A 16,427-nucleotide genomic window follows, 5' to 3' on the forward strand; every position below is an offset into this window, starting at 1 on the left:
TATTAACTATGTCAGTTTCGGACCTTCAAATGGGAAAAACTTCTCTCTGTCGTAAAGCATGGTTTGGAAGAAAAATTCAAATTCAATTCAAAAATACTTTATTGATCCAAAACAGGGGTCACCAACACGGTGCCCATGGGAACCCGGTTGCTAACGTAGTCAGTCGAGAACGCAGGTGACGTCAAAATGCTAAGAGATATATTAATAGTAGCGCCATTCTATAGCGGGCTGCACAGTGGCTCAGTCCGTAAGGTTGTTGCCTTGCAGTCGGAAGGTTGTGGGTTCGCTTCCCAGCCTTTCTGCATGGAGTTTGCATGTTCTCCCTGTGCATGCGTGGGTTTCCTCCGGGTCCTCCGGTTTCCTCCCACATTCCAAAAACATGACAACAAGGTAAGAGTTCATTGGTCACTCCAAATTCTCCCTAGGTGTGAGTGTGTTCCCCTTAGATAGAAATGGATGAATGGAAAATAAATTTTTTTTTAATGATTTATGTTAATCGCCATAATAAATCACCTAATAAATTCAGATGCTTTGACTCGCCAGTAAGCACTTTGCTCTCCTCCCACAGAGCCTCCTTCCCAGTTTTTTGCCAGGTGACTGTTGAGGAGTTTGTCCATGGACAAACAGCAAATAGTAGCTTTGTTGGGGGTTTTCTACGGCAAAATTAATAACGAATCAAAAGTTATTCAGTTCTTTTTGCTTGATTTGAAAAATATGCACAATTTGATGAATCGTTTTTTTTCCACTGTGAAACCAACTTTTTTTTAGCTAAGGCTAGGCTAACAGACATTAAGGGTGTGAGAAGCTTCTTACCACAAGAAGGATCGATCAACGATTAGTGCGTCGTTAAGCGCATCATTCAAGAGCGCATTAGTACGCGGCTGGCGTGCAGCGCCAGCAAACAGCGAGGTGTGAACCGGAAGGAAAACATGATGTCTACCAGGTGAGAGAGGGCCCTTTATATACAGACAGCGCCACAACCAATTAAATTCAGGCACTTGTGTGACGCGTTCAGAGCCCACAGGGCATACTGCCACACAAGTATGGCGTTGTCATGTTTATCACTCCTTATGCTGCCACCTACTGGCCAACCAGTCTAAGTTCACAATGACATTTTTGAAACTTTCACTGCTGGTGTGACATTATATTTCTGCTTTCAGTTTCGGACCTTCAAATGGGGAAAACTTCTCTCTGTCGTAAAGCATGGTTTGGAAGAAAAATTCAAATTCAATTCAAAAATACTTTATTGATCCAAAACAGGGGTCACCAGCACGGTGCCCGCGGGAACCCGGTTGCCCCAGGGGACAAAAAGGAGACATTTGGAAACTGCTACTTGGATGATTGTACAGCTTCAATACCTCTGAATATAGATTTGATTTAGATTTTTTTTTAACTTATCTTTTAAGTCCTTTTGTTCATAGTTTTAAGTCGTTGGCTATTTTGGAAGCAATGTTCTTGAAATCGATGGACGACCCGGATATCCTTTTGAAGCGGACGCCGTTCAGGGAGAGACGGGGGAGCTTGCAGACCTCCATCTCCCACTGGACCAGGTTCTCGGCCCGCCCGTCGCCATGGACGCAGAGGAGCAGGAAACTCTCTTGCTGTTCGTAGTCGCAGTTGTTGGCGTCGAGCACCTTGCGGATCTCCCTCATGATGTCGCAGGGCTCCATGGAGCTGGTGGTTCTCATATTCCAAGTGAATCTGAGGGAGCGGGGCTTACCGTCTTTAATTTCCCCTTTCTGATCCCCAGGTACATGGCGACTGTGGGGAGAAAGACACGGAGGAGAGATTGGCTTAGAATAAATTAAAATCCTGCTGGGATTGTTTGCAACAAATCTTTCACAGAAGTGACTTTTTGTTTCTTTTAGGGGCGGCAGTGAATGAAACCATAAAGTCTAATAAAGCTGAAGTTTTTCTTACTGTGACCTGAGCCGCTCTGAGCTCAGTTTATCTTTATGTCACATTTAGGTTGCAGCACAAAGCTGTGGAGCCTTTAACTAGACAAAATGTAGTCAACAGTCATTACAGCTTTTTTGATTTTTTCTTGTGAAACCAACTTTTCTTTTATTCCAGTTTAGCGGTAAAGTTAAATCTTGTTTTAATAATAAAAAACAGTTGTAAATAATCTATTACCATATTTACTCTCTCGTTACTTTTACTACATTTTGTCTGTGACTTCCAAAGTGAGAAAGGGGAAGTAAAAGAAAGTAAAACAGACTGAAGCCATTTCTGAAAAACCCAGAATATCACTGCAACATTAAGATTTGATTCACTGTACATAAATACATTTTAAAAAAGTTCTTTAACTGTCGATAAGATGTTTGAAACATAAACTAGTGATGGGTCCGGTAACACCGATGCGTCGGCGCATGTGTCAAGCTCATAGACCAAAATCAGCGTCGGTGCGCTTATCGTTTTCAGCAAGTCACGTGACCGATACAGGAACTGTTTCCAAATGACACTGGTGCGCCAAACTGTTTATATATGGAAGCCAATCTGTGAACGGGATGCATTTGCCAAAATAATTCTTGATCTTTTACGGTACAGCGTCAACTATGGAGCCTCAAGGCAAACGAAAGGTTTGGTAGTATGGGGCCATTTTAATCTTACGTCAGAAAATAAGGTATTGGTTCTCACTTCGTAGTTGTTTCATCCGGTTCTTTTCAGTTTCTACTCCATCTATCTGAATCCAAATTCAGCTGAAACCGACTCTTAGTTTACTTTCATATTATGTTCTGCAGGTTAAGTTTTGCATGTTTCTCCTTTGAAATTATACATTTCATAATTTTATTCTTAAATTACCCTCCATAAATAAAAATCTTTAGGCAGAAAAAAGGGAAATAAAGACAATCCCGCTATAAATAAATAAATACAAAAAAGACATTTCCAGCAAAACACATCCATAAAGATCTGCGTACAAAATATAAAAGATAAAATGCAAGTTATGTGAACAATATACAGTGTCACTAAAATCTGTTTTATTTAGATAAATTCACCTCCTCAATGCTGAGGCATAGGGCATCAGAATGAAGTCACAGATACACCTGGATAAACTCAGGTATACAGCCAGTCTACAAATTACTCAGCTGCTTTTTATCAATTATTTCATATAAATGTATTATTTACTTCATTTATTCTACAGCAGGAGAAGTTGTGTCAAAAAAACGGAACAGATTAAATTTCAAAATTTTAAAAAAAACCTTCTTTTTTTTTTTTTTTAATGAAAATTTGTGGGAAAAAACACCAACAAAAAAACCCCCCAGTCCACAAGCATCCTCATTCCAAACACGATCGCTTTCATTTTCATCACTTGGTTCATGTTCACATTACTTATTGACTGTATCGAGGAATATCAAATATATTTTGATTTTAACTGAAGATATGACATTATACAATATATAATATACGATGAAATTAAATGACTTAAATCTTATTGTATAGACTAGGTCATCAAATCAGTCTGTGAACTGCGTTGCCTGTAGGGATTTTTAATGTCCAGCAGGTGTCAGTATTCAGTGACACAGTATTGACGCGGTATCAATACAGTTTTGCTTTGGGTCAAAACGATACATGACGCCTCATTTACCCATCACTAACATAAACATCTTCATACCTGACAATTGGAGATTAAAAACTTATTTCTGATAGGAAATGACAACAGCATCTCAAAAGATAATGTAAGAATTTCAAAGTAACTAAACTACTTATAACATTCCTCAATAATCAATAAAAAAAATATTGACTGACTTTAAAGCAGTCAAACTTTTTTAAATCTATTTTTATTTCTGATTAGCTCTTTCTATGTTTCCTCACGTAGCAGAAGCTCCACGTCTTCTTACTAATTTATAAGATCAAAGGGATTCCTTCAAAACATGTATTTTACATAACAGTATAAAATCTTTTTGTAACGTCAGCATTCTAATGTATATTAGTTTTATTTGAAATAAATCTATTTTGTTTGTCTTTTGTGTCATTTTGATTTGAAACCCCAGTAATTATTGGCTTAACATTTAAATCTATTTATTTAGTAAATAACACAAAGAAATTCTGGTCGTTTCTTCTTCTCTGGCTTTACAAACCAGAGAAGAAACAAACAAACAAAAAAAAACAACATTTCTACTTTTCATATCCATTTTTCTTTTAAATTACCAAAATTGGACATTTTAAAATAGTTTTTACTAAAAAGCTCCACCGCTTTCTGGGTTTTTCATAGATCATGTAAAGGAATATTTTTGGAGAATCTCAACAGAAACCGGAGACATTTCAGCAGAATTAAAGCAGACTTTGAATCTTCAGCTAGCATGCAGCGTTAGCAGAGCGGCACGTCACACAGCCATGCAACCGCAGCAACAAAGCTGCAACAACACACTGCTGCAACTCCTACACACTCAGGGCAAAGCAGCGCGGGCCTGACGTTACATGGGAAGCGGTGTGTGTGTGTGTGTGTGTGTGTGTGTGTGTTGGGGGGCAGCAGGTATAAGCTCACCTTGAGCCCTCAAGTCTCCCGTTTCTCTCAAACTCGGTTGAGACTCTGAGGCGCCGTGAGAAAATTCACACAGGGAGTCAGAGGAGAAGAAAACAACAAAGCAGATTGTGGATTGTGCACAACACAAATCATTTCTCATCAATTTCAGTGAATGGAAGAGAAAAGAAAAGAGAAATAAAGTGTGTGACGGAATACGTTAGCGACGGTGTGAGCCACCACCAACACGTGACGTGAGCAGTGAGCTCAGTGACGTGAGCAGTCAGCGTTTGCTGCCTCAAGTTAACGTTAGCTTCCAAGTCTCAGTTTCTTACAATGTAATGTTATTTAATTGCATTTCACAAATTACTTCAGGAGCATAACGAGGTGCAAAGCGTTTGCTAGCATGAGCTATTTTCACAAAACCCTTCAAAGGTGAACGTTGAACGTGTTTGGAGATTTGAGGACATGAGCTAATTCAAGCGACACCGGTTTCCTTGACCGGCGGTTCCGTTTGGCAAACAAAATAGCCGCTACAAACTCAACCCCTACCTTCTCCGAAGCTTGACTTTTTGGTTCAAACTAGCTTCAACCAGTCTGCATTTATACGTCAAATAAATGCTGCTTTTAATCCCGCTGGAAGTGACAGCTACTGCGTTCATGGGCAACGCACGTGGTGTTGTTTTCAACGGAAGTGACGTGAAAAGGCCCGGATGATGATCACCCGGTGACGTCAAAATGCTAAGAGATATATTAATAGTAGCGCCATTCTATAGCGGGCTGCACAGTGGCTCAGTCCGTAAGGTTGTTGCCTTACAGTCGGAAGGTTGTGGGTTCGCTTCCCAGAACTACTGTAGGAGTTTGCATGTTCTCCCTGTGCATGCGTGGGTTTCCTCCGGGTACTCCGGTTTCCTCCCACATTCCAAAAACATGACAACAAGGTAAGAGTTCATTGGTCACTCCAAATTCTCCCTAGGTGTGAGTGTGTTCCCCTTAGATAGAAATGGATGAATGGAAAATAAATTTTTTTTTAATGATTTATGTTAATCGCCATATAGAGACCTAATAAATTCAGATGCTTTGACCCGCCAGTAAGCGCTTTGCTCTCCTCCCACAGAGCCTCCTTCCCAGTTTTTTGCCAGGTGACTGTTGAAGAGTTTGTCCATGGACAAACAGCAAATAGGAGCTTTGTTGGGGGTTTTCTACGGCAAAATTAATAACAACGAATCAAAAGTTATTCAGTTCTTTTTGCTTGATTTGAAAAATATGCACAATTTGATGAATCGTTTTTTTTCCACTGTGAAACCAACTTTTTTTTAGCTAAGGCTAGGCTAACAGACATTAAGGGTGTGAGAAGCTTCTTACCACAAGAAGGATCGATCAGCGATTAGTGCGTCGTTAAGCGCATCATTCAAGAGCGCATTAGTACGCGGCTGGCGTGCAGCGCCAGCAAACAGCGAGGTGTGAACCGGAAGGAAAACATGATGTCTACCAGGTGAGGGAGGGCCCTTTATATACAGACAGCGCCACAACCAATTAAATTCAGGCACTTGTTTGGTGCGTTCAGAGCCCACAGGGCATACTGCCACACAAGTATCGCGTTGTCATGTTTATCACTCCTTATGCTGCCACCTACTGGCCAACCAGTCTAAGTTCACAATGACATTTTTGAAACTTTCACTGCTGGTGTGACATTATACACTGCTCAAAAAAATAAAGGGAACACTTAAACAGGTGTTTAACACTTAAAGTGTTCCCTTTATTTTTTTGAGCAGTATATTTCTGCTTTCAGTTTCGGACCTTCAAATGGGGAAAACTTCTCTCTGTCGTAAAGCATGGTTTGGAAGAAAAATTCAAATTCAAAATTCAATTCAAAAATACTTTATTGATCGAAAAGTAAAATTAAATGTTGTAGCTCATCAATTCAGATTCTTCAAAGAGTTATTGTAAATGGCTATTTGCTGTTGGCAGGAAAGATCTTTTGTAGCGGTCTGTGTTACACCAAATTTGAAGAAGCCTCTGACTGATGTTACTATATTCTTTCAAGACAGTCTCATGAAGAGGATGGTCAGTTACCCATAATTTTCTTAATGTTATGAAGACTCCTCCATCATTTATGTCTTCTCTCTCCTGATTGGCCCAGTGTTGTTGTCTTGTCTCAGTGATGCTGGAGAATCATGACATAAAAAGACACACATTCCTTAATCTCTGGCTAAATAAAAGATGATTGAAAGAGACTTTCTGATCAAGTTATCATAATATTCTCACCTTTTCCACAATCTGTTACAACCAGTAGATCAGCAGGTGGAGCAGATCTTCTGCTTTAATCGTTGGTCAACTCCAGTCATGTGACAAGTTGACGCAGAAATTAAATAAAGAGAAAAGAAAACAGAGTTAAAAAGTGAATATACACCATACAGGCGCACAGCACTGTAAGGTCACAGTTAAGGGGCGGATAAATCAAGCCCCGCCTTCACGTCGACTGCTCAACGTTTCCATTGGAGCGTGTTTTTAATTGACGTTCCTCTCGTCCAATAGGAGGGCGCGAACCGACTCCTGGGGACACAGCCGCGCAGATGTGTGAGCAGGTCGCAGCGCAGGAAGAATCAGTGACAGCAGGAACAACGTCTGTAAACTGGTGGCAATTTAGAGTGTGTTGAACAAGCAAGGTGAGCTTTATTTTATGTTTTTTGTTCACCGTTTCACCTGTAAACTCTGCGCAGGAGGAATGCTTAATGTCGTCATTATTGTACTTCCTGGTTGGAGTTAGGTTGTGTCGTATTTATTAATCTGCTCGAGCACAACTTATGAGCTAGTTTCTTTAGCTAGTCCTCGTGGTTATTTATAGCGTCACATTTCTGTATTTTGTTGGGGTTTATTCGACTTTTGTGTCTGTTTTGTATGTGTTTCCACCTCTTGTAAACCCCTACCAACATTTGTAGCTATTTCCTTTAACACCAAACCCAAGTTTTAGTAGACTAATAATAACGCTACTAATTTACATTTTGTTTTGACCAAAACGTGTCTATTTTGCTGGCCTTACTAAGTGACCTTAAAACTTGTCGAGCGAATGTCTGCTGCCCATTATTACCAAATAAGTCACTGAGTCAGCTGTTTAATGTCTTAACGAGCTTGATAAGTGATTTCCTGATTCGCTTCTCCTTCGAACTTCATGCGGTCAGAACCAGTTTATGTCGCTGTAGTTGTGCAGATGGCGCTGCTTGAAATCTGATCCACGCCAGTGAACAGCCAAGCGAGACTGCCAAGAAAATGGCATTAACCTGGCAGTTAGAGGTCGTTCACATAATTTGCCCTTGTCTCAAGGTGCACTTTTGTCCCTTCTGACAACACCTTCCCTGTCCTGTTAATCTGCAATCTCTCAGCACTTTACACTTAAATGCCTCCTTGGAAATAATGCACACTCTGAAGAATTTTCTCTTTTTTTTTCCCTTGCCTGGATACTGAGTATTATAACTGTCAGACAATGTAAGTGTGTCGGGTAAACCATGTCCTGTGTTGGCTAGTAACATTAGGTTGACTTTGCACTTTCGTTCTTGCAACTGCATCCCAACAGTTGCTGCTGTTAAAACAATCCAAACCTACAAGATCAAAAAAGGACTTGAGAGACAAAAAAATATATATATATATATTTTTACCAACTCAACAATATACGATTTGTTGCTGGAAAGGGATGTGTAAATAATTCTAAACCCAAAACTTTGAAGTTTTGTTGTTGTGTTTTGCAGGTTTGCCAATAAAATAGAATACGATATTGACAATAAGGATAGGGATTTAAGATCGGGATCAGGGTTTCTTTGAAAATGCTTGCTGTATTCAGTCAAGTTTAGTAAATCCAATATTTATAACTGATCAAACTAATCAAAATTTACATTTTGAGTAAGTCACTGGATATATGTAGTTTTGCAAGAAAATGCAAAAAGCATGATTATTTAAAAACATATATTTTGCTTTTTAGTTATTTTTTTCCTATTTTGTGAAGATTTTTCTTTGTAGTAATTTTGTCCAGTAATTAGCTCACACTGAAAAAGAAAACAGGTGATCCAACTCTAAAAATTAATTTCTCACAAGCAATCAAATTAAGTTTATCCAAGTAAATATGTTAAATTTATTAAGGGTGTCATGTTAAATAAATTTAGTTTGACAAACTTAACTTGATCACATGTCACAAATTAACAGATTTTTTTGAAAGTTGGAGCGCATTCTGTCATTTTTTCAGTGTACCAAAAATGTTAATATATAACATGTTACATTGAATAATCAAAAGGTTGAAAATGTACAAAAATAAGCACAAATAATAATAATAATAATAATGCACCCATCAGACCTTTCCTGATTTCTGTTTTCTTTCATATCTCTTTGAAGATTTTTGATTTTGACTGATTCTCTCTTTTGTTTTTGTTTTTTGTTGTTTTTTTTAAATTTTGGGATAAGATCACATGCAGGAAAACATAAAATGTGTGGCAGTTTTTAAATTTCTTTTCTTTTGATCCAGGAAACGTTGCCCAAATAACTCAGAAACTTGACACAGCTCTCCTGTTCAGCTCTGCCTCACACCGCTGCGTTTGAAAATGTCACCGTTTGACCGAACCTTTCAGCGGACTACGTAAATAGCCTGTTTATGTAAAAACAAATAGAGGGGATTTAAAGTGTGCCCGACACAAAACCTGTGGCCAAATTCTCGTCTCTGACTCTGAAAATGCGTGGGTGTGTCTGGGAATGAGTGTTGACAGACAGACGTTTACTGAGTTCCCAGCTGAGGCCTCTGCTTGCTCTCAACCAACCTTGAAGAATGGAGGAGGTTTTTACTGAAAGCCTTGTGCGGTCAGGCCCAAAGAGGCGGCTCTACTTTTGCTCTTCATTGCTGTCGGGGAGAGAAAAGCCTTGTGATTTTCTCTTTCACTTTCAGTTTCGTTTGATGGAAAATCCCTTCACTGTCTTTTTTTTTTCCTTAGATCTTTTTCATGTTAACTGGAGACAAGTAAATTTAGCTACAGCTGCATTTTCTTGTTTTTTTTTAAATTAATGTAAATAAATGCATGAAGTGTCTTTTTAACTCTTTCTTTCTCCTTTCTGTAACTTTCCAGATGTCCTTTGCCAGCGACAAACTTTATGATGGTTATTTGCGGCTGAATATGCCGACCATTGTTACCAATGTGAAAGTGAGACAAATAGTGCCGTACCTTCCCTGCCTGACCGCTCATGACAGGGTAAGTTTAATCATTCATTACGTTAAGTGGAGTTTTTTTTTTTTCTTTTATCAATTATAAAAATAGTAAAGATGAGGTTTATTCCCTTTTTTTATAGTAAGTTGCCAGTGTTTTGCTACACGAACACAGAACGTTGTTAAAGTATTCGTTAGGGTTGTCACAATAACAACGTTTACTGGACGTTAAGTAGTTCCAGAAATTACTGTGACAAACTTTAATGTTGTTTTTGAGATTTTTTTTTTCAAGCAATATGTTGATAATGGCATAATAATGCAAGTTTGTCCTCTGAAAGACCAACAAAGAACACTTCACACTGGAACCGGAAGATATTTTAAATATCCAAAATTAAACATAGCAACAAAAATCGCTAAATAAAATTAAAATGAAAAGACCAGACACATATAAAACCATAAGTACAGTGTATTAGGATGTATCTTTAAACAAAATTACCCTTCAAAACATATCAATCAGAATGGAAATTATTACATTCTTAGTATTTACACCTATTGAACTTGATTGCTCTTTGTGACGTTACAAACATCAACGTATTTCTCTGAGACAGACCAGAGTGAGTAGCTCACATTAGTAAAGTGAAAGGAAAGTTACATATAGTTTTTAAAATATGTGGCAGGCTTACATATTTTCTTTTTTAAATATAGAGTGATTATTAAAGGTATTCACCCCACAAGTCGTTTTACACTTTTATTGCTTTCACAAATCAAGTATGATTATCCACATGTGGCATTTTTATTTAAAATATCACAAAAAACTCTAATAAAGTTGAGATAAATTTTGTAACATGATATATTTAGCTTTCACGGTTGTTTTTTTTTTGCAGAAAAGACATATTTTGTTGACCATGATGGATTTGTAAAAGCCATAAAAGTGTAAAACATCCAGCATGGTGGTGGCAGCATCATGCTGTGATGTCTCTTAATCAGAGACAGGGAAGCTGTTCAGTTAATGAGAGCGTTTTGCAGAATACACTGAGCTGTAGATGTGTCATAACTACTCCAGAAAATCTTTCTCTATGTTTTTTTTTTTTTTTTTAACTGATTGTAGGAAGACATAGAGGCCAAACGGGAAACTCATGGGAATTTCAATGCCATGGTGCTTCTCCTGGACTGTCTGAAGAGACGGGAGAACTGGCCGGAGCAGTTCATCAAGGCGCTAGCGGCTTGTGAGCACAAAAGCCTCGCAGCTGAAATCAAAAAAGAATACGACTCCCTGCTACAGGTTAACAGTAAGTCACTTTATCATCTGAAGCTTAAAACTTTGCTTTATGTGATGTTTATGCCTTTGTATTATGACACGTATTGATATAAATGACAGCTTAAGCTTCTCTTTTATGTTACTGCCACCTGACTTTATTGCTTTTATTAACTATACAGTACTTGAAGCTGAAGCCTTAGTCACTCTTATTGGCTGAGAGCTAATGTCGGAGTGCCTAAAGTGCTTCTAACACCGTGTTTATTAATGTTTCCATGAATGCTGCTGGTAGGATGTGTTGTGGGTCATATGTAGATCTGAAGGAAAGAACATCTCTGCTAGGAGTGGGCATTTATCGTATCTTTTATCAATTATTGATAATAATTTCAATTTATTGTTGTCACGATAAATTCCAATTAATGACGTGAACTTACTTTCATAACTTCAGTTTGCTCAGTGGAAACACAGCTATTGATGGTGTGATAGAAATTGATCAAACTGTATTTTATCTTTTGAAAGGCTAAAGTTGTAAGCTTTCTGACTGTGAGTGATGCTAACAACCTGAGTAAAACAGTAAATGATAAATAAATGTGTATAATTTCTGATGCCTACCCTCCACAGCGCTCCAGTCTTAACCTAGCCACTGTTTGCTTCATCTTAGATCCCAGCTCAGGCTCGGCTGCAGCTACTGTGGTCAGGGCTCATGTCCACCCGGCTCCAGCTGCCAGCCAGCTGCCCGTCTCCGAGAGCATTGCGGATGTTCAGCCGGCTCCCCCTGAGCCAGCCTCTCAGGCCCCGGCTCCTGTCCACGCTCCTGCACAGCAGCAAGTGCCTCAGATGGCGGCCGATTCCCCACCTGAACCCATCTCTGAGCCGCCCGCTCAGGATGAGCTTCCACGCCTTCCGTCTACTCCGCCCCCATCTCCTGAGATCCAGCATGCAGCCGAGGGAAAACACGCTCCCCACCAGGAGCCGGAGGAAAACTCAGAGTCTGATATCCAGAATCCTTCTGGTGATACCGGCGCAGGGAGGAAAGAGGCTGTCGTCGTGGTGACCTCCCCTCAGGAGCAGCAGCAGCAACGTCCGGTCCCTCAAAGTGGAGCTGATCATCTCCAAGCAGCAGCCGCCACAGAGCCGAGTCTGTCTTTAACGTCGGTCAGCTCTGATGGGTCTGATGGGTCATCTGTGCTAACTCTGACTCCAGAGAAACAGCCAGTCCAGGACACCACCCCACCAGCACACAAGGTTCCTCTGCAGCCCCAGATGAGCACTGAACATACAGCTGCTCAGGCCAGTAACAACACCTTCTATACTCCAAATCATCTAGAAGAAAAAACATTGTGCTACCTGCTGTTGATTTTGTGGTACCTTTGGTTTTCAAGTACCTTTATCAGGTCCACAATGCAGTGTTTCGATGTAGATATAAATGCCGTTCGCTCAAATTGATGCCAGAGAAATGATAAAACATACAGTAGCTTCTACAATATTTGTGCAAGCTATCAAACATCTCATATTACATATTAGGTGATGGTATTGGATGTTTTTAAACATTACGTCTCTCTTTCCCTACAGGCTGTTAAAAGTAGACCGCAGACTGTAGCTTCTTCTTCTCCTGAGCCGTTTGCCAACAAGAGAGATGGCTTTCATCAAGACGCCGATGATAACTCGGTGTGCCTGAGCAAACCTACTCAGCTCGTCAGCATCCAGCCAGTTAATCACCCCAGTCCTCCAGTCCAGTCGCAGAGCTCCTCGCTGCAGCCTTACTCCGGCGACAGTGAGCGATTGGAACTAAGCGACCCTTCGTCAGACACCTGTCTTCCTTCCTGCACCGCTCAAGTCGAGAAGCCTGATTCAGCAGAACCGCATCAGGAGAACGGGAATGTTCCAGACCACAGCGAACCAGAGGAGAACCACTACGAGTCTCCAAACCAGAGCTTCGACGTGGCGGAGAACGTGGTTCACGTAGCAGAGATGCCATCCATCCTCAATCTTGACGGCCAAGCTCCAGAGCCACAACTTCAAATCGTCAACGGAGAACCGGCCAAAGGAAGCTTTTCTGCATGCATCAATGCTGCAGATGACACTGCGTCGAGTTTTAACAGCCGCCACAGCGAGAACTACACCCCCATCGAGTCAAAGCCTCTGCCCAGTTCAGAGAAAACCACTCCTCCCGACCCCAGCGACGGCCAATCCATGACAAGAAAGTACATTCTGATCGGTGCTGGAGTGGGGGCCTGCGCTCTGTTGATGGCGTTGAAGTTTAAGCGTTAAAGACAGGCAAGTTAAGGGGGTAAGGATAGTGACTGAGAATCATCATGGTGTCATATTGTAATCCTTGCACTCAGAGGGCACAGGACAGACGCTCAACAATTACAGGTACCATGCCAGACCTTTGTTCGTGTCATTAATTCATATCTGTTGTTGGTGTTCAGCAATGAATGACTTTGACTTTGGCATAAAAAAAAACCCAAATCAAAACTCTTGACATTAGCATTGGTTCACTTCAGTGAGGTGAGGTGGCATCTCAGGTGATTTCTTAACAAGCTGCAAATGTGGGTTTTTATAAAGGTACCTGATGGAAAATAATGTTGCCTCACAAAAGTATTCACACACTTTAACTTCAATGCATTTTATTGAGATTTTATGTGATAGGTCTATACTAGGAGTGAATTACTAAATTAGAAGTTAAAAAATTGATGGAAAGAAAATTGTGGCATTTGTTCTCCAGTGTTCTGTAGCAAACCACTGAGGTCTACACAATACAGCTGGATTTGAAATTAAAGGTGAAATCATACCTGATAGTCTGGTAGAGTCTGTTCGATTGGGGACCAAACTTTTTGTTTTGCATTTGTTATATTTTCAGCTGGAGCGGTTCGCTTTTGTTCTGCGTTGTCCAATGATCCCAACTAATTGAAAAACCGGTTCCTTCCCTCACCTGTGGGGGCACTGCACCAAGAACCACTGAAGGAAACGACACAAAAACCTCTGAAGAAGACACTGAGGCCAACTTCCTCTTCACGATATCTAAACAAAAATAGAGTAGCATCAGATTTTAGTGGTTGCAGGATTTCTCTTTTGTCTTTGGCTGAAGACCACGAGCCATTTCTCCCGCTAGTGCTACATACTCATGTTTGTTTGTATTTACCCAGAATACCATGACTTATAGTCCGCTTCCTGCTTTTTGATCTTTCTCCGGTCCGCTTGCATCCACATATGCATTCGTACCGCACCAGAGCTCACTTCTACCGAACTGAGACCTAGGTTTGTTGGCGTTCCAGAGTTAGCTTTTTTTTGGTCTGCACCAGAGTTCGATTACGCATTCACATCTCCCCAAACAAACCAGACCGTCAAGGCAAACACACTAGGGTTCAATTAAAGCGAACTTAACAGGGCTGGAGTGATGCATCCTAAACGAAGCATGATGCTCCACAGTATGGCGGTATTTTGCACTAGTACCTTGAAGCAAAGAAGTCCTTGGGTTCAAATCCTGGCAGGTAGTCTTGAGGTTCTCCGTGTGCATCCTGTCTGGGTTTGTTAGGTTTATTAGTTTGTTCAAAGTGCCTCTAAGAGTGAGCATATCTGTGGTGAACCACGCCTCATCCTTGATGATCACTGGAGATAGGTACCTAGACCTAGCAGAGACCTCTATTGCACTGAATTTCATTCAAGGATAGCAGAGTAACACATGCATACACACACTGTAAAATCTCTAAAAAATACATTGATGTTTTTTAACTTTATCAGATGAGGAAAACGTTCAAGGGATGAGAATACTTTTCACAAGCCACTGCATGTTCTTTGATTTATCTTGGAGGTGGAGGAAGTGGGAGGCAGGAGCTTTTCATATTTAACTCTTTACTTTCTGTCGGTATTTGGAAGCTGGCCTGCAAAAGCCCGCTGTACTCCATATTTATTTGTACATATTTGACACATTTACTCTACGTAGGTGTGTACCTATTAAGAAAAACAAAAAAATGTGAAAAGCCTAAATATTGTGCAAGAAATCGAATTTATTTGTTCTTCTTGAGGAAAAAAAACAATCTTTCAAATTTTAGCTCAAGTTTTTTTAACAAAGTATTTTTATGACAAGTAGATTGTGGGCTTATGTAATAAGATGGATTTTAACTAGAACTTGCTGATTTTTACATGATTTTATCAGTTGAAATGTTTTAATGTGTAACAGAAAATGTAGTTAATGTTACTGCATTATATATTTAAAAAAGAACAGTCTTTAAAGTGTGTAAATGATCATCCTGGAGGGTCCTTAGCAGTTTGTTAATCAGTGATTTGCTAAATCATTCTTTCTGCCATCTAGTGGACATATTTGGTTTTACAGGTTGCTTTCCTTCAGGTAGAAATGTCTCCTGAATCACGATGTAAAGGTGAAAGATTTTTATTGTAAATAGTTTGTCGATAAACAAAGCACACTTTTCAAAGAGTTAATTCATTATGTTTTGCACGTGTAAATTGCATAGGTGAAGATAGAGTCAGATAGATGGAGAGTCTTCATTGTTTTTCTTCGGGTTTTGCTCTTAAGTTCTGTCTGAACTTGTATGCACTGTTTGTATCTATGCACTCCGACCGTCACATCAATAAAATACATTGATACCATTTGAATTACATGTATATTTTACATATTTTGTGTGTGAGGAAACATAACTCGGTGTCTGTCTTGCACTTGGGTCGGCTCCGGGGCCACATTTGGCTCTTTAGGCCCTTAAGAGTGACTCCTAATAACTTTTAGCTGTAGCGTTGCAGAACTGAAAAATGCTTTGTTGCTTAAAGGGAACAAGAAAGGCTTTCATCTAAACTCTACAAAGAATTGTAACCGAAAAATGACAACAATGCCAAAGAAAATTTTCTTATTGTACAGATTTTTTTCTATTTTGTGCACATAATGAAGCTGAACCCAATGTGCTTTTTAAAAAAAAATAAAATAAAATTCTTTCATCTTTTTCAAAAGAAGTTAATCAAAAAGTCGAGACATTACGTAAAACATTTTAATATTGACATTTTACAATAGTTCAGATGACCGTATTGTTGGAGTTCATTCATATTTGTCTCTGTGCTCCACCAGTTTCAGGACCCGACCAGAACCCCTGAGTGTAAATTACCTTGAGAAATAATGAGATTTGGTTATGTATAAAAACAGGCTTTAATGCCGATAAATGATCAAATGTTACAAGCCATACATGTCATAAATGGAACAGATGCAGAGTTACATTCACAGTCCAGCGCTGGGGCCACACTTAGCTCACCTTATGGCTGAAACCAAGTGAGGCAAAGATTGTGGCACGAGTTTAGCTTTTTATTCTTCTCTGCTATCAGTACCCTCCAAGGGTAGTCTAATCAGTTTCAGTCTGTTTATGCATGCCTGGCGTCAGTCATACAAAAACATGTTTGTGTACGCTGTGGCGTGTGCGTGTCACCAGATTAAAAAGGAGGTTAAAAGACATAGAGGAAAAGATAGAATCTATAACAGTATATTGATGTGTTACAAAGGTCTATTTAAAGTCCATACGCACGTT

General features: G+C 39.7%; 2 protein-coding genes across 2 annotated transcripts in view; one reads left to right on the forward strand and one right to left on the reverse strand.

The window, feature by feature from the left end:
* Window positions 1-1,392: 1,392 nt before the first annotated feature.
* Window positions 1,393-16,427, reverse strand: part of LOC116708618 (MAP/microtubule affinity-regulating kinase 3-like) — a gene marked incomplete at its 5' end in the record, with an annotated part of 485,947 nt that continues 470,912 nt past the window's right edge. The window contains 2 exons of the mRNA XM_032546546.1: window positions 1,393-1,761; window positions 4,487-4,531. Coding sequence (XP_032402437.1) covers window positions 1,416-1,761; window positions 4,487-4,531 — 391 coding nt within the window. The remainder of the gene's footprint in view (window positions 1,762-4,486; window positions 4,532-16,427) is intronic.
* mavs (mitochondrial antiviral signaling protein) lies at window positions 7,001-15,516 on the forward strand. Its single transcript, XM_032546515.1, has 5 exons — window positions 7,001-7,131; window positions 9,568-9,690; window positions 10,753-10,933; window positions 11,561-12,189; window positions 12,472-15,516. Exons 2-5 carry the CDS (start codon window positions 9,568-9,570, stop codon window positions 13,168-13,170), a joined length of 1,632 nt encoding a protein of 543 aa, XP_032402406.1. The 5' UTR covers window positions 7,001-7,131; the 3' UTR covers window positions 13,171-15,516.

Source organism: Xiphophorus hellerii, chromosome 19 (genome assembly GCF_003331165.1).
Source record: "Xiphophorus hellerii strain 12219 chromosome 19, Xiphophorus_hellerii-4.1, whole genome shotgun sequence".
Taxonomy (NCBI): Eukaryota; Metazoa; Chordata; class Actinopteri; order Cyprinodontiformes; family Poeciliidae; genus Xiphophorus; species Xiphophorus hellerii.